At 39.4% G+C, this 21,829-nt stretch overlaps 2 protein-coding genes across 4 annotated transcripts; both read left to right on the plus strand.

Moving 5' to 3' along the window:
- The first annotated feature begins 201 nt into the window (after positions 1–201).
- galcb (galactosylceramidase b) lies at positions 202–11,128 on the plus strand. 2 transcript variants are annotated; one of them, XM_088647395.1, is made up of 17 exons: positions 202–437; positions 868–936; positions 1,945–2,008; positions 2,577–2,690; positions 3,033–3,172; positions 3,471–3,509; positions 4,301–4,428; positions 5,621–5,776; positions 6,064–6,188; positions 6,566–6,693; positions 6,943–7,032; positions 7,120–7,209; positions 7,525–7,669; positions 8,760–8,944; positions 9,187–9,346; positions 9,660–9,736; positions 9,917–11,128. In XM_088647395.1, exons 1-17 carry the CDS (start codon positions 297–299, stop codon positions 10,058–10,060), a joined length of 1,995 nt encoding a protein of 664 aa, XP_088503521.1. In that variant the 5' UTR covers positions 202–296; the 3' UTR covers positions 10,061–11,128. The 2 variants fall into 2 exon arrangements, with proteins under 2 accessions (XP_088503521.1, XP_088503520.1); XM_088647394.1 differs by lacking the exon at positions 4,301–4,428 and adding an exon at positions 5,186–5,316.
- A 454-nt stretch (positions 11,129–11,582) lies between these two features.
- Positions 11,583–21,759, plus strand: ak7b (adenylate kinase 7b). Of its 2 annotated transcripts, XM_088647392.1 has the most exons (18): positions 11,583–11,727; positions 12,023–12,199; positions 12,890–12,998; positions 14,183–14,277; positions 14,500–14,610; positions 14,768–14,851; positions 14,943–15,031; positions 15,180–15,270; positions 15,469–15,546; positions 16,206–16,355; positions 16,680–16,808; positions 17,730–17,835; positions 19,141–19,269; positions 19,376–19,441; positions 19,527–19,724; positions 19,870–20,090; positions 20,454–20,612; positions 21,568–21,759. In XM_088647392.1, exons 1-18 carry the CDS (start codon positions 11,638–11,640, stop codon positions 21,604–21,606), a joined length of 2,121 nt encoding a protein of 706 aa, XP_088503518.1. In that variant the 5' UTR covers positions 11,583–11,637; the 3' UTR covers positions 21,607–21,759. The 2 variants fall into 2 exon arrangements, with proteins under 2 accessions (XP_088503518.1, XP_088503519.1); XM_088647393.1 differs by lacking the exon at positions 21,568–21,759 and having other exon boundaries at positions 20,459–20,601.
- Positions 21,760–21,829: the final 70 nt, after the last annotated feature.

The following is a 21,829-nucleotide window of genomic DNA, read 5'->3' on the forward strand; positions in this document are numbered from 1 at the left end:
GGGCACTGATGTCAAAGAAAAAAAGAATATTATAATATTTTAAAGTTAGCACTCTGCGCTTGAGCTGTTTTATGCAACCAACCAAAGCCGACTACTACCAACACGAAAGTAACATTTGGCTGTACTGTAACTTTACAGCTCAGAGGCTGCTGGCCGGTGACGTCACACTCCCTTCCGGGTTGAAACCTCTCCTCATCACATGATCATGGGTGCGGGTCATATGATTTCGGTGTTCGGGGTTTGCTGGCCAGGGAGCTGGGGGAGCTCGTCGTTATTATTGTTGCTGCTGCTGCAGGATGATCGTTAAGCTCCTATCGATTTTGACTACATGGGCTTGTTCGTGCCGGTGCCGGTGCGGGGCCGAGAGCTATATTGTGGATGATCAGATCGGTCTGGGGCGGACGTTTGATGGCATTGGCGGTCTGAGTGGCGGAGGGGTGAGGAGTGTGTTATACCGCTCGGCTTGTGATCAGAACTATAAAAACTAAAGGCCTGAGTGCAGCAATTTTCCTTTGGTCATTCAGGCAATCGTTTCGCTTTCTAGCATACGAATATGTGGTTAAGTGTGTGTGTGGAGGCAGTGGTTTGTTTCAATCACTTCGTGTTGATGTTTCACGACCCTCTGCAAAGCTTGCGAAATTCTTGATATTAAATGGATATATAATACATTACAGAGAATAGCAAAAGGGTTTTTGTCTTCACATTTTAGGCATATTTTATTTTAAAAAAAGAGCAAAATGCCTCTAGCACACCTCGTCAAACCTGTTTCCTTGTTTGCTTCTTTTCTCGGAAGGTGACGTTTTAAATCATTATTACTTTAGTTTTTCGTGAATCCCTTTTTTTATCTCGTTTTCTGTTTGTTTTTAGGCAACATCGCGTCTTCTTGTCAACTATCCCGAGCCTTATCGTGGCCAGATATTGGACTACTTATTTAAGGTATTCGCTTGCCTACAAATACCATAATAATATTATAAATAATATTATATGTTATTTTTCTAATGCTAAATACAGTACACAAAATAAACAGAGAAGTGGGTAAAAACCTGTGCATTTTTTCTTTGTCTTGTATGTAGTGTTATTGAAGATCCTCAACATCGATTACGGGGAATCGATGTGCTGGTATTCAAACTGATTCAAGTGTTAAGTGATAGCTTGACACTGGAGTTCAAGGCTGATCATTATGGTCTCCAATTTACAAGTTCTCTTTTTGACACTTGTCAGCTAGGAAAGTGTCCAAGAGGGAAGCATAATTTCCATCTGACATACACAACTGTTACTATGTGGTTTTCATAAGAGGTGACCTGTGGTGTGGTTGATGTTATTTGAAAAGAGTTGCTGTTTGTTTAAACTGAATCGGTTAGGACCAAGGTTTCAAATGTTTTTGGCTTATAACTCTTTTTGAAAATGTCACACACTTCACAATTCCTGTATTTGCGGTGGGAGTCAAAACATCTGAAATCGCCTACCACACAATTTCCTTATCATTTTTCTGTGGTTATCTAGTTCTGTAGTTCAGGCTTCTTGGAATTTCTAGAATTTAACAGCTTCTGTGTAGTGAGCATTTCGGAAAGGCATGTTTCTCTGGTGTTCAGAGCTTGGCTCCTCACCCTAGTAAAGTGCTCAAACGCTGACAGAGATGTGTGAAAAGATTGTGTTTTTCTGATTTCTGAATTTTATAACCATGTAAAATTACAGATACTTTGTTATATTCAGGAACAGGGTCTGCTGCAATCTGAATACTTTTCTCTTTGTAGCTCGTTTTGCCAGTAGCCTGGTTGGTTATATAGGAGGGATTTCATAATCATAAGTAATTTTCATAATCACGTTTGCACATTTTTATCATTTAACATTGACAGAGCATGATGTGAAGTTTTTTTTCATTTTGTCTTGCATAGTCGAGTATTCATACTTTCCCGAAGTCTAATAAAACACCCTTTTTTCTAGCCAAACTTCGGAGCCTCCTTACACATTTTGAAAGTTGAAATTGGAGGTGATGCACAAACTACAGGTACTATTTTGTACATTAATATGAGTTGTTAGGAAAAAGTATACAAATTGAGCCAATTAGACATTATTGCAACTTTGATTGATTAGTTTATTTCACTTCTATGCACCTGTTTGAAAATGTGTAAGGAAATTGATAGTTCTCGAAGTGCGCCATGTTTAAGGAATGCCCCCCTGTGGGCCTGTGTGTTTGCGTTTCTAAATCTCATCCAGCCGTTTCTTGAAAGAAGCCAGAGATCCGGCTTTAACAACATGGCTGGGCAGCTTGTGCCAATCCTCTGTGTAAACAAAGTGTTCTCCATTTTAACTGCATTCTCCTCTCATTGGCGTTTCACGTTGGGTTCTGCAGATATACATGGGGATGGTTTTGTCAGTACTTTGACTGCATGAGTCCGGTCCCATTATAGAGTGCATTGAGTTTGCAATGCTGCTGCGGCATGCCAGTTTTTATTCTAAACAGCATATTTTTAGGCACTAATATCTATAACCATCTATAAATGAAAGTAAATCTGTTAGCTGTGCTTGAAGCTGGACTGTGACCTACTGGATGCACGCGTGTGTGTTTGTGGCAGATGGCACGGAGCCCTCTCACATGCACTACGAGGATGATGAGAACTACTTCCGGGGATACGAGTGGTGGCTAATGAGGGAGGCGAAAAAAAGGAACCCAAATATTACACTTATCGGTGAGAAATATACTGTTTGCACTTTACGTGGGCATTTGACATCTCTTTTAACTCCTGTATAAAATCAGCACTAATGTATCTCATCCAGGATTTAGTTTTGTTTATAGTGCATGATATTAATCTGTTTGCTGAGGCAGGTAAGGCTCTAAAGTTCCCTTTTCATGTAATTCCTGTAGGTCCAGGTGATGTTTTGTCTGTGGAGCTGATAGAAACTGGTATATGTTCAGTGAAGCGTACTGGGAGGTTTGTGAGGGGTAAAGTGAAGGGAGCTGATCGCAGGCCAGGGCAGGGCTCGCTTGTGTGCTGGGCTGCAGGAGGCAGTGATGCTGCTTCTCTCTGAAGGGCTGCCTTGGGCTTTCCCTGGATGGGTGGGCAGAGGAAAGAACTGGCCCTATGACTTCCCTGATGTCACTGCTTATTACGTCGTGTCCTGGATTATTGGAGCCAAACAGTACCATGACCTGGACATCGATTATATCGGGGTGTGTACACTTTTGTTTTGCATATTATCTACTATATTTAATTTTAGTCTGTACATTAGCATATACAATGCAGTATTGTAGGGATTTTCTTAATGTGACATATGAGTCATTTCAGTCTTCCCAGCCTGGTGGCTTGCGGAAGTGAATCCGTTCCAAAATCCTGTCTATTCCCTAAGGCATGAGTAATACATTGTCAAAAGTTGGGGAAAATGTTGTATCTCTTCCTCAAAGGGAAAAAATGAAAAGTTTTCAAAGTTTGCTTTAAAGAAAAGTCATAATCGTTTTTTGTTTCATACAGATATGGAATGAAAAGAGCTTTGACAACAAGTATATTAAGGTATGTAAAAAGAATGGACAATGTTTATATTATTATTTTTACTTTCCTTTAAGGATTTTGTTATGGTTTTAAATTGCAAACCCCTTTGGACTATTACAAAAAGTAAATCAGCCACCAACATTTGATTCCATTGTAAGATAATATAAATGCTTTGGAAAGTGCAGTTAATTTGTGAGACAAGTTTCTGTTTTATCAGCACTGCATTGAATGACCCACATGCAGTTGTTTAAGTACACTTGCCATGTTACAAGAAGGCTGAGTGCTCCAATGTAGTAGACATGGAATCTTGTTTTTTATCTTGGCGTGTTTGCTTGAACCTGGTGAGGAAATGGAGTTTCGTGTTCCAATAACGAAAACATTAGAGTTGTCTTGACTCACTGAGTTGTGACTCTGAAACGTTACCTTTCCAGTGTTTTAAGTGTACAGTAATAATCGGTAGTTTGTCTGAAGTTCCTGTTTTGTGTCTGTATATTTAATTGCTGTGTTTATTACTGACCACAGCAGCAAATGAGAACTTGATACAGTGTTTTAGACTTAAGACCTTGCCACTCCCCCTGGCTCTGTGAAAGTGCTAGCAGCATAAATGTGGTCCATATGTGTCTTTCAACAAAAACAATGATTCCATCAAAATTTGATGTTTGCTTTTCACATGTCCTGAAATTGACAGGCTTATGAGCATTTCCAGTGTTAGAATTGTAGTAAAACACTCAGTTGCTTTACTGTGACTTTTCTAGGATGCTCTGTGTCCTTTTTATGAGCTGTAATTTGCTTGTATGGTGTCTATTGCTAAGGTTCTTCGTGACTCTCTGGATAGAGTTGGCTTAACCAATGTGGGCATCATCGCAGCAGATGGAGACTGGGAGATTTCCAGTAAAATGGTAGTAGACCCATACCTCAATGATGCCGTTGAGATTATAGGGTAAGTAAAGGGAATGTAGGGTTCTTTAAGAAAACATCTGAAAAATCTTGCTTCTGTGCTTAGCTTCTTTGCACTGTTTCCTGTTTGTAGTTGTCTCTCTGTGATGACTGATTAGGACTTCCTGGTGTAGACCATCATAGGGAGTGCATGGTGGAGTCATCATACCTAGTAATCAACACACAGAAGACAGCTGCTTCTGGTTTTTAGTAAAACATTTGACATTACTAAAAAGGAGTTTTTAAGTTGAAGTATCATGAAAAAATTTAGAATGCCTTCAGCAATTGGAAATCCCAAGTTGTGAAGTGATTTTTGGAAAGTGAGGAAGAGGACTTTTTTCTTGGGTTGTCGAGTTGCTATTTTGTGTCATTCTGGCTGATCTTTCTGAAAATCTGGTAAACTGAGGTCTTTTAAGTGTGTCTCATCAGTTTACCTGTATCTTAATGTTGGTGGCTGATTTATACTCCCCTGTTTTATTCTTTATTCAAGTTGCTGAAGATCTGCAGTACTGCAAAAGGGCTTTTGACTTACAGTCCTTAAGCACAGGACACAGTGTTCTGTTCACATACTTTCTACCAAATACTTTTTTGTGTTTATTTCTGTGAAGAAATGTGAAGTAGCTGTTTTACCTGTGTAACTGGTTAGCGTTATGGCATGTGGAAAGCTGAGATAGTTGTCAGTTCAGTTGAATTCAATTGACTCTTTTGATCCTGAGTCACTTTCTTGCATTTTTCTCTTTCCCTCCCTCTCCCGGTACAAGCTCCTGCGCTATACGTTGGATAAGAGTGGTTTGGAACGGGTTAAAATAATTGCCAGTGATAACCTGTGGGAACCCATCTCACTTTACATGCTTCTTGATGCAGAGCTCCTGAATGTGGTTGATGTCATAGGGTATGATCTCTAGATTGTTTTCCCATGATTTCCTGCTCTTCTGGAAGACGTGTTGTTTAAAACTTTTGTATTTATAAATTGTTTTAGTCTGTCAGTAAAGTACGGGACAGAGGACAGTCGTGCAGAATACTCACAAAAGACTTATAAACATTTCAAGTCCTGTTCTAGGGTTGCATTAGTACTGAAACATGTCAAGGTGTGTATTGGAGAATTCTAAGTGCAAACATTCGTAACAGTGCATAAATACAAATGTAAAATCCTTCATCCCGTCAGTTGCAACAGAAGCTTTCCGTTTTCTTTCTAGGGCCCATTATCCAGGCACTACAACAGTGATGGAAGCACTTTTAACACAGAAGAAGCTGTGGTCCTCTGAAGATTACAGCACTTTTAATGATGATGTTGGAGGAGGGTGTTGGGCTCGAATCTTAAATCAGAACTACGTTAATGGACGAATGACCGCGTAAGTTTTTGTTTACAACTACAGACTGTTGAAGTTTACCTGATTTTAATTCCCACTAAGACCTTATTTTCTTAATGGCAGTAATTGTTAACTTATTTAGTCCGGTTGAATATGGTTAGGCACTTTAAAAAGAGTTTGGGTGGGTCTTTTTCAACTTTAAAAAGAGGATACATTAACTTTGCACTCTATATGTAACTGAAGTTTTGTATGTTTTAAGTTGTGATCTATTGTGTGTGCTATAGATACAAGGGTCCTGTAAAGAAATCTTTGATTTTTTTTTTTTTTAGCACTATATCCTGGAACCTGGTTGCTAGTTATTATGAGGACCTGCCTTTTGGCCGTGATGGGCTGATGACCGCTCAGGAGCCGTGGAGTGGACACTACGTGGTGGAATCTCCCATATGGATAACAGGTAAATGAAACCGTTTCCATTTGTCTTTTAGCTGATAAGCCAGGCTTGAAGACCATTATTTTTTTTTCCCCAGGGGCTCAAAAATTAAATTAAAAAAAAGTAAATTTTGTTTTAACAGTAGTAGCTAAGGCTCTGGACCTGTAACTGGAAGGTTAAGGGTTCATAGCCTTAATGGCGCCTTGCAAAACGCTTCCCTTGGATTGCTCCAGTAAGATGGCCGCCTGCATAAACACAAACTTGTACCCGTGTCTTACACAAAAAATATTGTGAGACGTTAATGTGGTTATTTTGTTGCTGTACAGTAGCCGAATCACCACAGATTGGAGGATGTGTTCCAAACTTTGGGGGGGCTTTGCTGAAGGCTTCTTGTGTTTCAGCCCACACCACACAGTTCGCCCAGCCAGGATGGACGTATCTCCAGACCATTGGGCACCTGGCCAGCGGCGGCAGCTATGTGGCACTAACAGATGGGTTAGGAAATCTTACAATGGTCATTGAAACCATGGTAAGTTAGATCTCTCTGTATCTTGCGTTTCCTAGAGGCTTTTTTTCTTAGGGAAACATAATTTAAAAGCTGAATTTTTAGCAATGTTATTGTTAATACTTTTTCAGTTTTCTTAGTTTTTTATATCAGTTTGTCTCTATCAACATCCAACCTCCAAAGCTGTATTATTGAAATGAACCTAATTTACAAGACTATAAAAACCTACCATTTCTCTTTCATTGGCAGTGAGGCTGTTTTTTTATTTTGCAGACACATGATCACTCAGTTTGTATCAGACCTCCTCTCCCCGTCTTCAATGTTTCTGCCCAAACTGCAATCTTCAACCTGAAGGGATCTTTTGTAAGTATCGGAAGACTTTTTTGTTTTACATATGCCAATGCGCGAATCTGCTTGCAAGCTAAAAACTGCATATTGGTTTTATTTTAGGCTGGACTAACAATGCTTCACGTATGGTACTCCAGGTTTGATTTCAAAACGAATAAATCTACTTTCTTCAAACAGCTCGACCCACTTAAGGTAAAGACTTATTAAAAGCAATTGCTTGTTCTGTCATTTTCTCAGAAGAACTTGAGGATCACGCCTGGCTTTTCACAAGCGTGGCCTGTATTGGTCATGGAAATGAAACAAGCAGTCAGATGTTCGGAAGCTTCTGCCCTGTTGTCATCAGGCCACAATGCAAGGAAACATGAGCTGCCGCATTCATTAGACTTTCTGTGATCTCTCCAGCCTGCGTTTGGAGATTTTTCTCTTTTACTCTGCTGCATGATTTGTTGGTGCTTTTTATGACCTTAATAGTAATGGCAGTCATAAATTGCAGGATTGTTTTTTTAGGTTTCCAATGGGTCCTTTGCTTTGAAGCTGGATGTGGACGAGGTTTACACTTTAACGACACTAAACACAGGCAAGAAGGGCAGCTACCCTGAGCCACCTGGCTCGTCTCCTTTCCCAAAACACTACAAGGATGATTTCAAAGTCCGTGAGTATTAAGGGAGAGAACAAGTTGGGAGAAACTTTTTCCTTTAAAACGTACTTCAAAAGTATTTGCAGTGAAACTCTACCACATACTTAAATCTTTAAAAAAAGGTTTTCCTGCATAACCAGCCTGTGCCAGCTGACGGGAGCATTACTTGCCTGGCTTTTTGCTCTTTGCTCTTTGCTCCTGCTCCGGTTGGTGCGCTGCCTCACATGACTACTTTTATGTATTAACTGTGTTAACTGCATGATGTTTTGCTTTGGTAAACACATAGGATAAGTCCTTTACCTCATCAAAATCCCTTGTTTAACAGTAGGGGCATAAAATGTTTGCTGCTGAAATGGGCAGCTCCATTTTTTGCACAGCATGAAGAAAAATGTTTAAAAAGACAATGGTTTTAAATGCAGATGAAAAGGGCTGAGATGAATTAAAAACATTTTTTTAAATTAAAAAGGCAATTTGACAGGCTCGGTACTTTGGTTGGCTGGTTAATACAAACACAAAGGGTTTAGTGCACAGTGGTTTACTAAAATCTTAATGTGCTTTGATGAGAAATTTCTGAAACATCTGTTGGAACTGGTTCTTAAGCGCTAATACACCTACATATGAACTGTAAGTAGAACAGAAAGTGGTACAGGAAGCTTTTATCTGCAAAAGTGAAGCACGTCTTCCTCTTTCTGACTAAAGTCATTAATGTGGTTACATTTTTTAAAATCTGTCAATTTACAGTTCACTGTACAGGACTTTTGATTTAGGTCTGTAATTAAAGAATGCACAACATATCAGAGTGTGACTGTCTCAGTCTGTTATTTTTAATTGTCACTTTTCATTTTTGTCATTTTGGGTCTAATCTCCAAGTCTAATTTCTTGGTCTAGGATTTCTTAAAAGGGACTTATTGAAATATTGCACAGTAGTTTACCTGTTTTAAAACAGAGTGAAATGATTAGCCTTTGTATTGCACATTGATTTAGACAATCCTTATTGCATGAGACATATGTAGGACTTTTAATTTTGTAACTGGTTTGTCCCCATCTGCTGTCCTTGCGGCTGAAATGCTTCATGAAGTTGAAGTCTGCCTGCCTGTCCATGTAGGTAACCCCTCCTTCACTGAGGCTCCAAACTTTGCTGACCAGACGGGGGTGTTTGAATATTTCATCAACATGAGTGATCCCGGAGACCATGTGTTCACCCTGCGACAGGTGGTCACTCAGCGCCCCATCACCTGGGCAGCAGATGCTGACCAGACCATCAGTGTAATTGGAGATCACACATGGCAAGTACTGTGCTATTAAACCTGAAACATCTCTAGAAATTAGTGCATATGGTTTGTATTTTCATCTTTTTTTTTTTTGGAGGGTGTTGGGGGAGTTTTTCTTTATTTAAAAACTCATGCCTCCCTCCCCCCGGTTTCTTAAAGCCATGTTTGTTTATCAAAAAGGGCACCAAAGGTGCATTTGTGTTTACATGCAGTGTGTTTTAGTCGTATGGTAACTTGGTTTGTCTCCTGTCTTCTAGGCAGAACATGTCTGTGACTTGTGACATCTACATTGAAAAGCCTAACACAGGAGGCGTGTTCATTGCTGGCAGGGTGGATAAAGGAGGACAATCTGTTAGAAATGCAGAAGGCATTTTCTTCTGGGCCTTCGCAAATGGCACTTACAGAGTCACTAATGATCTCCGTAAGTTATGTCATTTCAAATCGACCCTTTCTGAAAATCCAAGAGAGAAAAAAAGAATATCCTGCAGAAGCTCTGTCATCACTGGCAGTTTCATGGCCATTTTAATAGCCGAATTAATAAGCAGATATCACTGTTGCAAAAGACAATGCTTTGAAGGATATGTTATTGAAGTATTAAGCAATTTCTTGTTCTAAATAACAAATTCCCATCAGGAGATGTTGCATTTAAAATTCCCAAGTGATTAAAAAATGGCTAATTTCTCAGGTGCTTGTGAAGACGAGTAACTGACCCAAAGCGTTTCTGTCTCCCCCAGGTGGACAGGTGGTACTTGCGTCGGGGATGTCTGGAACAAGAGCAGGGGTTTGGCACACCTTAACGCTTAATATCGAGGTTCGTTCTGCGAAGCCTTCGTGCTTCATGTTTGGATAAGCAAACCGCAGCCTGTAATTGTTTCTCCGTACGGTCGGGCAGTAGAATTCCTGGAACTGAAAGAGGGAGAGGAAGCCGCAGATGGGTGAGATGGATGCTCACGCTTGTGCCCCCCGTGTTCACTTGTGTTTCTGTGCGCAGGGGGAGCGCGCCTGGGGAATGCTGAACGGATACCCGCTGTGGAAGAACGTGACCATCCTGGGCCCCGAGAAGGGCTGGGCAGCTATAGGCACGCTCGGGTTCGAGCTTGCGCAGTTTGACAACTTCAGCGTAGATGCCAGCTGATTTCATCTACCTCTCCTTTTAATGAGGCCGATAACGTGCATAATGAAGCTCATTGTAATTAGATCTGCTAATGAAAAAGACAGTTTCTAATGAAATGGTTGGGTTTGTTTGCATTGAACTTTGAATCATGATCTTTGAAATGTGTTTCTCTTTGATCATTTTTTTCTTCAGAACAATTTATATAAAAGTACTACTGGTTTAAATGGTTTTTCTGAAACTTTTTCTGTAGGAAATTTGCACTTAACAGCTTTCTTGCTCTGTCTGCCTTAAAAGCACATTTTATTTTTAGAACAAAACAAAGCTAAGTTCCTTTTTCTTAAAGGGAATGTACACCTTTTAGAATAGTTTCAAATATACTTTAATATGTCCCCATCTTGTAGTTTATGTGGCAAACGGTTTTATCTGATGTATATTGTCCAAGACCTTGACTGTAAAGACAGCACTCTCAGAATTCCAGAATAATTTTGACATAGAAAAACATACGGGAATGTCAAAGGAACATACATTAGAAACCTATACAACACAGTTTAGTTTTGTTTGCATTCGTTTTAAAGACAATTCCTTTAATGACTTGAACAGGTTCAGGAAACCATCGTAAGTAAAAAAAATATGAGGATTGAATGAACTATTTCCTAAGAACAACACTGCTCGTAATGTTGAAATTGCACACGTACTGGAGTTGGGGAATGCATTGAATGTTATACATGAGGCTTCAGTTTGAACTGACCCAGCTGCCACTCATTCCAAACCAGCTCTGCTGGGGCTGCTTCTCTCCAGGCAAATGGGATGGAAGTCTTTGTTAAATTATTCAGCCTTCAGGTGTTGGGTTCCACGTGTGGGATTGGAGCACAGGCGAAATCTTGATTTTATGAAGTTATAGCAGAGAGAGATGTACAGTACTGTGTGTAGTTTTCTAGCAATCCATTGACTCAAACTCTGTCTAATATCTGGTACTGTATGTGTATATAAAGGGATATTTTTACTGTAAATTATAATCCTGTATATATATATATTGCCTTTTGTCCTTTTCTGCAATTAATAAAATTGTGGTGTTTTGGTGTCACTCGATTCTGTGTTGTCTCACCTTAACTTTAAAAGTGTTTAGTTTGGGTTTTGTGTTTTATTTCAATATAAGAGAGTAGTGTCCTACTCTCAGGCACCAGTAATGCCTGTGCTCACTTCAACATAACCACGAAGCACAGGAAAGCAAGATTAGATCTGTCAGTTGAAAATTAATTTTTAATTTAAAATAAAACGATTCTGGGAGGCGAATTTTGTGCAATGAAAGAGGTTTTTTATTGTTTCTTTCTTCAGGAGATCTGCTCAGAGGCATCTAAAAATTTAACAAAACGGGAGCAAAGCGATTCTAGACAATCCCCAGCCTCTGGCACGGAGTAGGCCATACTGTAGGAGCACAGTTCTGCTCCTGGTTGCTCTGTCTAGTGCCACCTCCTGGCGTTCAAGCGCATTGCAGGTGACTGGATGGCAACCAGCCGGTCCCCGCGGGCTCTCGCACCCCTAGCAACAGGAAGTCCGCGTCTGTTTACTTGGTAACGGGGGTCCTCGCTCAGAGCAGCATGGCGAACGAGGAGAAGGAAAACATTGTTCGCAGTAAACGAGTGTTTATCAACCAGATCGACACCTACACCTCTAAGCATATTGGAAAGGTAGGAGATAAGAGTTTGCTCCGGAGACACGGGTTTGCGGACGAGGAAAAAAAAAAACATGCGAAATAAGTTAATGCATCCTTTCTTTTTAAAATCGTGTGAGATAATCTAAACTAAGAATTAGCTTCTTTAGCTCGTAACCGTATTTCTTAAGTGATGTCTGTGTCCAGAAACCTGTTAGGACAGTAACATTCCGCAGACAAAGCTGTTTGGCATGGAGTTGCACCAGAGGAAGGATATTACAGGCAGTGGGAACAGTTCAAAGAGCACCTGTTCTCTCTTCCTTGACCTGCAGTATCTTTCCAACTGTGCTGTCGGAGCGTCCTTGGAGGAAATCGAGGGAGAGGAGGAGGAGGAGGAAAAAGCAGCTCAGGATGAGCTGCCCAAACCTAAAGAGGGAACTTTTCAGATTGTTGGAACCGTCTCTAAACCAGAAGAGAAAAAAATAGGTTTTGCACAAGAAGAATATTCAGTAAGTCAGAACACATCTATAAATAAAAAAAAAGGCATTCATCATGGTGCATCTCCTTGTGTGTTAGGAGCATGTTGAAATGTGCACTGTGCTTCTCTGTATGACAAGTGACAAATGATCACTGTAATGATTACAGCAATACCTCAGGTGGAAACAATGTTTAATAGATATTGTGTCATCTCCATTTTCACTTTCCATTCCACAAGTTTGAAGTATGTACTGCCATGATGATGCTAGCGGCTGGGGAAACACTTGCAGAGTATTACATGCAGGTAGCAAAACTATACGGTACATACAAAATGGGAAACGCTGAGCAAGGCGAGGCTGCTTATGAGTTAGACATGCTGATGTTGAGTCATTATTTATAGTACATCTTTGTGGGGAAATAAAAAGACAAACAAAATGTTAGCATATGTACTTAAAAGAATAGAATTTCAATCAAGGAGTCACTATTTTACAAAGGGTTGTGGGAGTAAGGAACAAGCTATCTAGCCATGTCATTGGAGCCTATCTGCTGGCTTTTTACAATAAATAGTTGGATGAGATCCTTTGATCAGTGAGCTACTAACTAATTAGCTCCAGTGGCTTGAAAGGCAGAATGGTCTCCTCTTGTTTGTGTTTCATCTTCTGTTCTTGTTTCAAGATTTCAACAAATCATGATTAACTTGATGCTTTTTGGTATCATTACAGATTTCAACTCGAGAAGAGCTGCTGGACCGTCTCATGGAATGTGATGTTGTAATTTACAACATCAGTGAAAATGCTGACCAGGTGGATGAAGCATCCTGGGCAATTTCAGGTGTGAACTAACATAGATATGGAAACGGTGAAGTTATTGCCTTTCTCTATCACAGACGTATTCTCTGCCCTTTTGATCTTCTGCTCTATATGCGTTGTTAGAACAGAAATGGTGAATTGCGAGATTACTTATGCATAATTGTCATGGAAGGGAATTGAAGCTATAAGCTATAAGATGAATAAAACAGATATACATCTCTATTATTGCAGAAAATTAAAGTAAAAGATAAGTAATAAGAGTACAAGTATTATTGAACAATCCATAATAAATCCTTATTTTTCACCTATACTGGTCATGTGCAATAGTACATCTCTCTAAAATCCAAAGATATTTTTTACTTATTTAATATTATGGCTTTTGACATCAAACTTAAATGTCTCAAAATCCTTTGCAATTAACAACCTTGTTGAGACAGTTGTTTTATCACTATTTGGTGTTGAGAAAGAAGCTTATACTTTTATTTAATACAGATTTGGCTGTAATGCTCTGTTTACTTGTGTCACCAATCAAGCAATATCAAAGTTACAGCTGGTACAGAACGCAGATGTTAGTGATCTCACCAAAACATAAAGCAACATATTAGTTGACTACTGCATACTCTGTACCGGCTTTCAGTGAAACGTTGAATTTAATTTAGAATCACTTTGCTTGCATACAAATTACTCAGAGTTTTGGCTTACTTTGCAATCATGTTGTCTCCCTATGAGCCTAAGGAGGCACTGAGGTCAGTTAATTGACGAATTCCTAATGCAAGAAATTGTATATGGCTAATAAAGTGATCTTATTTTCCTTGATCGTGACCTTCTCCGCTACTGCAAGTGTCCAGAGTCGATTAAAGAGAACAGGAGAAGTTGCTTTCTAATTTGGGCCTCCAATAGTCTTAAAAAGCTTGCCTCCTGTGACTAGAAAAGTATGCTTAAGTCATACTTTTAAAAATTAGTTTTTGATCTTAAGCTGATTCATAATAGTGTGCTTTTAATTCCATTATAATATTTTTAACTTTGACTTTCTTCATTTTTAATTAGACCCATTTTATTTCTTCTGTTACTGTGTTTTTACTTTCTGTGCTTTGAACCTTGTGCATAAAAAGTGCTTTATAAGTAAATGTTATACCACACTGTGCACCTTTACGCTGTTTGAAATTCACATAAATATTGCTTTTGCATGACTAAATTCTGTTTCAGCTCTGCATTCAGAACTGGATAATTTCAGCAGCCCAAAGATGTTCATCTTAATATCTACTGTGATGACATGGGCACTTAGCAAACCTGTTGATCCTGTAAGTAAACTACAGCTCTGTTTTTATTCTTTTAATTGCTTAGTCTTTTTCATATCTTAACAAAAATCTGATCTTTTAGACAAATGCACTAAAATGTGCAATTGCTGCAACAGGTTCAAACCTGAGGAAAAGCAAGAAATTAGATTAAGAAGTAAACTGAGACCACTTACAAACATGATATGGCAGTGTCAGCACTCTGTGGTGGTTGCTGTTGTTTTCTAGGATGATCCAGAAATCCCTTTTACTGAGGATGACTACAGGAGGAGGAGACCTCATCCCAATTTTAAAGATCACATCAGCACTGAGAAGTTGGTCATTAAACTGGGCAAAACAGTAAGCAGCTTCCGTTACAGCACATGGAATCAGAATAGATCCACTACCAGGTCATCTCAGGAAACTCTGTTCACAACTCTCCTATTGTATATATTGTTTTTTTTTCTGAAATCTGTTTGTGTGCCCTTTGACAATAAATAATTGTTTTGTATTACAGAAAAAGTCCAGGTTGTCTACCTATGTTGTTGCTTCTGGCCTTCGGTATGGAATGGGGGAGCAGATCTTTCACTTCTTTTTCAAGGTCAACATTATAAACAGCTTCATAATAACAGTACTAATAATATGATGAAGCTTGATAACTAACATTCACATTCATGTGGTCTCTTTTTTAGGCCTCATGGCTGGGAGAGCTTCCGTCGATTCCAGTCTTTGGACAGGGCACCAACATCATCCCCACCATTCATATCAATGACCTAGCAGGGTCTGTTGCTTGAACTCCTGTTTTCCACTTTGCATTCAAAACTTTTGCACATAGTACACGAGTGTGTATTTACACATCTTGATGCAGAATACCTGTGAGCTTTCGGTTTGTTGATGACTGAGGCTGTGCCTTTTCTGTTTTTTTTCAGAGTGATCCAGAATGTTATAGATCACAAGCCAAAGACTCACTACTTATTAGCTGTGGATGATTCTAAAATTTCGTTAGAAGACATTGTGAAGGTGTGGATTCACGTGCATTCATATATTAATTTCTCTACCAAATATACTAATAATTAGTATTTTAAGATAATAGAGACACGTTGTTTCTCTGATATTTTACTGTTTTTATGTTGTAAAAAATGTTTAGCACTGAATTAAGCACAGTTTGTCTGTGTCCCGGGAAATGCATTCTGGGTCTTTACTTTGTTCTTTCAACAGACTGTAAGCTCTGTGCTTGGACCTGGTAAAACACAGCGGGTGCCTAAAGAAGACGCTTTCCTCAACAGGGAGTTAATGGTGTGTGTGTTACTCCTCTTAATACTACTGAAGACTCATCTCATATGTATGGTGACAATTAGAGTCATGTGGCAGTGCCCTTCATGTTGTTTTGAATTTGACCTAGTTACTTAAGTTGAAAGATAAAATGTATATTTTGATTTTTTCTGTTTTATTGTATGTTAACAGTTGATTCTGACAGATTTGCATTTTGTAGTACGAAAATTGCCTTTCAGTTTAATAGATGTGTAGAGTGGAATAAATGATGTTAATGGCGACATTAGATGTTAAATCTGTTAGATGTATAGTTTGTGTGTGGTTTTGAAGATTATGATCAGTGTGAGTTAAAGATTAATTAATGGCAAGCTTGAATTTTTCTCACCCAGATTTAATCACCCAGACTAAACCATATTAATAAGAGTCAAGGTTGTTATAACAATAGAATAATACAATTGCTTTTACTTTATTTATGGACTAAAAAGGGCTTAAAAATAGTAGTGGGAGCTGTAAGTCGATTGCTGATGTTTATTGACAGTATATAGTAACTCCTGGTTGTGTCTAAGATTTCTAAGACTTTTGCACAACAGTGTAGACAAATATAACAAAATATTAACACTAAACTGAAGTGCTCTGCTCTACTGTACATAACACACTTCTCGTTCTTTCTCTCCCCATCTCAGCAAGCAGACATTGACTCCCTTGCAGTGAGCCTACGTATGGAGACTGTCTTCCTGAAAGAAAATTTTAATATCCGCTGGGTGACAGAGACTGGGCTGATTGAAAACATAGAACACATAGTTAAGGAATATAAACAAACAAGAGGGCTTTTGGTAAGTGACTTGCTTCACAGAGCAGTTAAGATAGAGTCCCCGTCATTAAGAATGGAATAAATGTGTACCAGCTGGCCTTCAAAACATTTATTCTTACAGGCACAAGTGTGTCAAAAAACAAAAAAGTCATGAACAAAAAAAATCTAATTTTCTCTATACAAAGCTTTTTGTTATGTGTGATGCATTTCTATCCCTTTGGGTATTTTTGGCTTGAGAGAATTGTGCATTGGATTCAGCCTGAGGGCTTTAACTGAACATATGTACCTCAGCCCACAAGTAAAAATGATGTTTAATTTTGTATGACATTTGTTGTATTTCTTGCAGCCAATAAAAATCTGTATCCTTGGCCCTCCTGCTGTTGGTAAAAGCACAGTGGCAGAAAAGATCTGTGAATGTTACAAGCTGCATCACGTTAAAATTAAAGGCGTTATCACGGAGGCAATTGCAAAGCTTGTAAGTTCTGACAGTGCAATATCTCGTCTTTCTAATATTGTTAGTCTTACTGCTTTACAAAAACACACACATTACACACAAGCAGCGTTTTATAAACTGCAATTTATCAGAGTAAAACCAAGAGTCAAACTAAATTATACATTCAAAGTTATAATGAAAAGATAGGTCATTGTGAGAGTTCTAAAAATGTTGACAGTCGCAAAATCTTTAATAGATTTGGTAAATTGCACAGAGCTGTGCACAGGAGGCTCTGCTGCCCATTGTTTTGAGCCTGGTCTTCAGCAGAGCTAGAAACCCTGAAAGAGCAGATCTCAGTTTCAGAATGTGATTACACTCCTGCAATAGGCCCTTAAAATTACCTTTAGACAGGCGCAGGAGAACTTCAAAGTCCAATCTAAAGTTCACAGCGAGTAATTTATAGAGAATGGGAGTTAATGCAGGGTACTTTTAGTTAGTGAATGAGCAGCAGAATTCTGGAATTTGGAGGCCTATTTAGGAAATAAGTAAGAAATCAAAGTAGTCTAATCTTAATGAAATAAAGGCATGTAGCAGTACTCCAACATCAGATACGCAGAGCATTTCTTGACTCTTGTGACATTCATAACTTGTGCTTCATCTGACAACACAGAATCAAAATTAACACCAGGGTTTCTAACTTCCATGAAAGATCCAATTTCAGCATCTTGAACCAAACACTGAAGTCATCACTTTTTGAACCTGATTTTGGAAGCCCATGAACATAACCTTAGTTGTCACAGTGAAGCTTAAAAAAGCATTTTGATATTGAAGCTATGAAAAAAGAAGTCATGATGCTTCAGCTGTATTCACAAGAAAATATTTATTTTCAATGCAAAAAGTGTTTATTGAACTTGTTATGTCGATGTAATAAAGATGCGTTTCACTGGTGTGGTTTTATCTCAGGAGGTGCAGTCCCGAATGGAAGAGGGAGAGAATGAGGGTGAAGAATCTGGGGGAGGAGCACAGGAGCTCCTGGAGGCTCTGAAGGAAAACATGGAGCAGAACTCAGGTAACCTGGGCAGCTCTTCATCAATCAGTCACCCACGTGTCTGAGATTATCATAGGCCTGCAACATCGTTTTTGTACATCTGGAACTGTGAAGATCTAGGGAATAAACAAAGAAAAATGGATCTTATTAAAGTTTACAGCACAAATGTTTCAGGATAAAGGTAGACATTATTCTTTAGCTATTTTTGCTAAAGAAGATTTAGTACAGTTAAATTTAGAAATTGAAATGTTCCTGAATTGAAACTAAATGACAAGTCTGAGACGTGTTTTTTTTTCATTCTTTTCAGTCTGTGTTTTTCCTTCTTTATGCATTGACTCAATTCAGTAAATTCAGATTTACTACCGCTTTGTAACCTGATCTTGTTAGATCTCAGAGCCTCGTGAGGTTAGGCCTAGTCAGCACAGGTGGCACTTCTACTGGCAAGCACCTATGATCCGGCAGGATTTTAATTAGCTGGATATCCGCTGCTCATGAGTGGGTCCAAGCTTGTTTACAGCTACCAATCCTGGCTCCATGTTTTCCATGCTGTTATTTAGCTCTAATGTAACCCCACATATATCTTGCAAGTAGTGAAATCGTAGGTACAGTTGCTCAGTGTTAGTATCATTATCAGTCCTGCAACCCTGCAATCATTTTCAATTGGCTACGTGGAAGCTTAAGGAGGGTATATAGGTATGCTCATATATAATAATTAAGGAGCATTTAATCTGCAAAATAAAAATTAAAAAAGAATTATATTTAAAAATTAAAAAAGAATCTCCTTCTGCCCTCCTTTAAATTGCCCTCCTTTAACTTGGTTTGGCACTGGTCAGATCCTGAGAGTGCTGGTCTGGAAACATTAGATGAGATACCTCTGAGGAAACACAGGTTGCTGTTGGAAGTGGTTTTGGTGGCACTGTTCTCACTAGAAAAGAATAGCCAACAAGCAAATGCCCTAGGAAGGCCGACCCTGGGCACTGTACCATAGGATAGTCCATGTTAAAATGAGACCTCATCATGAAAGATCCAACAGCTTTGTTAAAAAGAATTGTGGTGTACTGACGAAAATTACACTCTGGAACTGTGCAATCTACTTACTTTAATATCCCCCTTAATTCAGTTGATGAAACAATTTGGTATACAATATAATTTTTGTATAGAATAACTCTTGATTGTGTTAAGTCTTTTGCATATCCAGTCCAGCCTTTTTTGCTGTAATTTGTACAACTACAGTATATACGTTTTAGTCAGGACTGTGTTGTAGTCTGATAAAAACTTGTCATGTAGTCACAGTCATGTTTTTTCTTTTGCTGTTCCATTTCTCAGGTCGATTAGATGATCAGTATGTCATCCGGCTGATAAAAGACAAGCTGAAGTCAAAACCATGTCAGAACCAGGGATTTGTTTTAGATGGTTTCCCAAAGACGTATGAGCAAGCTAAAGAGCTATTCTATGGTAATCCCTGCTTTTTTTTAAATTCATACCCACCAAACATTTATAATGTTTTATAATTTATAATAGTGCATTTCCTTCAAGTAATATGCATTTATTGCCTCTTTAGGAGATGAAGATGAACCAGAGGATGCCAAATCCAAAATACCTCCATTTGACAAGAAAATCATACCAGGTTAGTCTGTGACTTACAAACATGCACTTGAACAGTTCCAGCTCAGCCTTGTTCCTCATTACGATTTTCCCCTTGTTGCTTTCAGAGTATGTCTTCTCCCTGGATGCCACTGATGAGTTCTTAAAGAATCGTGTGCTGAACCTGCCAGAGAGTGTGGTTGCTGGGACTCATTACACCCAGGATCAGTTTTTGCGCCGCCTGGCAGCCTTCAGAGAAGCTAACGTTGAAGATGAAACTGTGCTCAACTACTTTGATGAGCTGGAAATTCACCCTGAGCACATCAGTAAGACTAGGAGCACACATGGAGCACATATTTAGTTTCAGAGATGCCTAAATGACCTGTGTAGTAAATACCCCAGTGTGGGGAATTGTGGTTGAAGGTGAATTAGTCATTTACCTTAAATTGTATCTATCTTGGCTATATTTAGATATTTCCAGCAGAGATGATGCTGAATACACAGCTGTGATTGAACAGATTGAAAAAGTTGTTGGGAAACCCAGAAACTACGGGCCCACCGTGGAGGAACTGGAAGAGCTGGAGCGCAGGAATGCTGACGAGAGGCTGAGGCGGGAGGCAGCCGAGCAGGCAGAGAGGGAGAGGAGGGAGGCAGGGGAGGCTGCAGACAGAATGGCACGCTGGGAAGAGTGGGTATGTTCCAGTTCCCAGAGAGGAAAGAGTGTCTGAGTGACTGTGAGTGCTCTCCTTGTCACGGTGAAAAAGCCCCCCTTCACTATTTCCAGATTGATCCTTGCTAAATTTTGTTTTTGAGCTGTTCTACTTTGAGAAAAATAAAATTAGCAAACATTTCCTTACAAAAATATACTTACTGCTGATCTCAATTTGCTTCTGCCGTTTTTCAGATTCTAAAGGTGATTAGATTCCCCAGTGTACACAGGTGCCCTTACTCCAGTTTATTTTCTCTCAGCCAGTGGCTGTTGTGCTCAGATGTCACCGGTTGTGCTTGATAGAAAGGGGAAAGTATTTCCAGTGCCGTGTGCTGCTTGTCTCCAGAACAGGCGTCTTGAAGAGGTGAAGCGGCAGGAGCAGGAGCAGCTGGAGGCGCAGGCGGTGCCCCTGAGGAATTACCTGATGAGGAATGTCATGCCCACTCTCACACAGGGGCTGCTCCAGTGCTGCAGGGTGAAGCCCGACGACCCTGTGGACTTCCTGGTACCGTTCCCCCTCGGCACTGCCACTCTCTGCCACACTCTGCCACTCTCTGCCACTCTTTTCTACACTCTGCCACTCTCTGCCACTCTTTTCTACACTCTGCCACTCTTTTCTATACTCTGCCACTCTCTGCCACTCTCTGCCACTCTCTGCCACACTCTGCCACTCTCTGCCTCTGCCACTCTCTGCCACTCTTTTCTATACTCTGCCACTCTTTTCTATACTCTGCCACTCTCTGCCACTCTCTGCCACTCTTTTCTATACTCTGCCACTCTCTGCCATTCTCTGCCACACTCTGCCACTCTCTGCCACTCTCTGCCACTCTTTTCTATACTCTGCCAGTCTCTGCCACTCTCTGCCACTCTTTTCTATACTCTGCCACTCTCTGCCACTCTCTGGACAGTGAACGTCACACTGTGCTCATTCCTGCTCCGCGCAGAAAATGACTCTTCTTTCTGCTTGCGCACCAGCTTCTGCTTTTAGAAAAACGAAAAAAAGAGAACGTAGATGGTGTGTTTTCCTGGGGTTCCCCTTGACACCAGAATAAAAGTCTTACTGTAATTCAACAGAAAAGGCCCCCCACCCTCTATAGAGTGATATTGTTTTACTGGCCGGTATATTTGAAACCAAGCAGGAATAAATACAAAAGAAACAAGCAAGGTTTGATTTCCTGCTGAAAAGAGAAAAAAAGAAAAATAACTTTTCGGCTGAAGAGCCTTCTTCTTCACAACCGAAGAAGGCTCCACAGCCAAAACGTTGTGTTCCTTTTCTTTTCTTGGGGTTTGAATGGAAGGATGCTAAATATTAATAAATGTGGCTTTATGTTGTATCACATTACATTCAAACTTTGGGTACTTTAATAAAAAAGGAAATGTGTATAGTGAAATTGTTACAGAGCATTATTTTTCAATAATATATTTTACATTTTAACTTGTACTTTATCGTTTTATTTCAGGCAGAATATCTGTTCAAGAACAACCCTCAAATTGATTGAACAACTGAGCTGTTTTTAAGCTGAAGAAGCACCTCTTTAGAAAACTGAATTTTGTCTTACTGGATCAAACATCAGTGACACATGGTGCCTTAAAATGTGTTCTGTTCTATTTGTGAGAATTTCATTCACTACAATATAATTGTATTAACTATGTTTTGTTTGGTGATTATCCCTTTCTTATGTAACAACATGTAAAGATTAAGACAGGCTCCTGAAAAACTGA

Source organism: Lepisosteus platostomus, chromosome 10 (genome assembly GCF_059453375.1).
Source record: "Lepisosteus platostomus isolate fLepPlt1 chromosome 10, fLepPlt1.hap1, whole genome shotgun sequence".
NCBI classification, from domain to species: domain Eukaryota; kingdom Metazoa; phylum Chordata; class Actinopteri; order Semionotiformes; family Lepisosteidae; genus Lepisosteus; species Lepisosteus platostomus.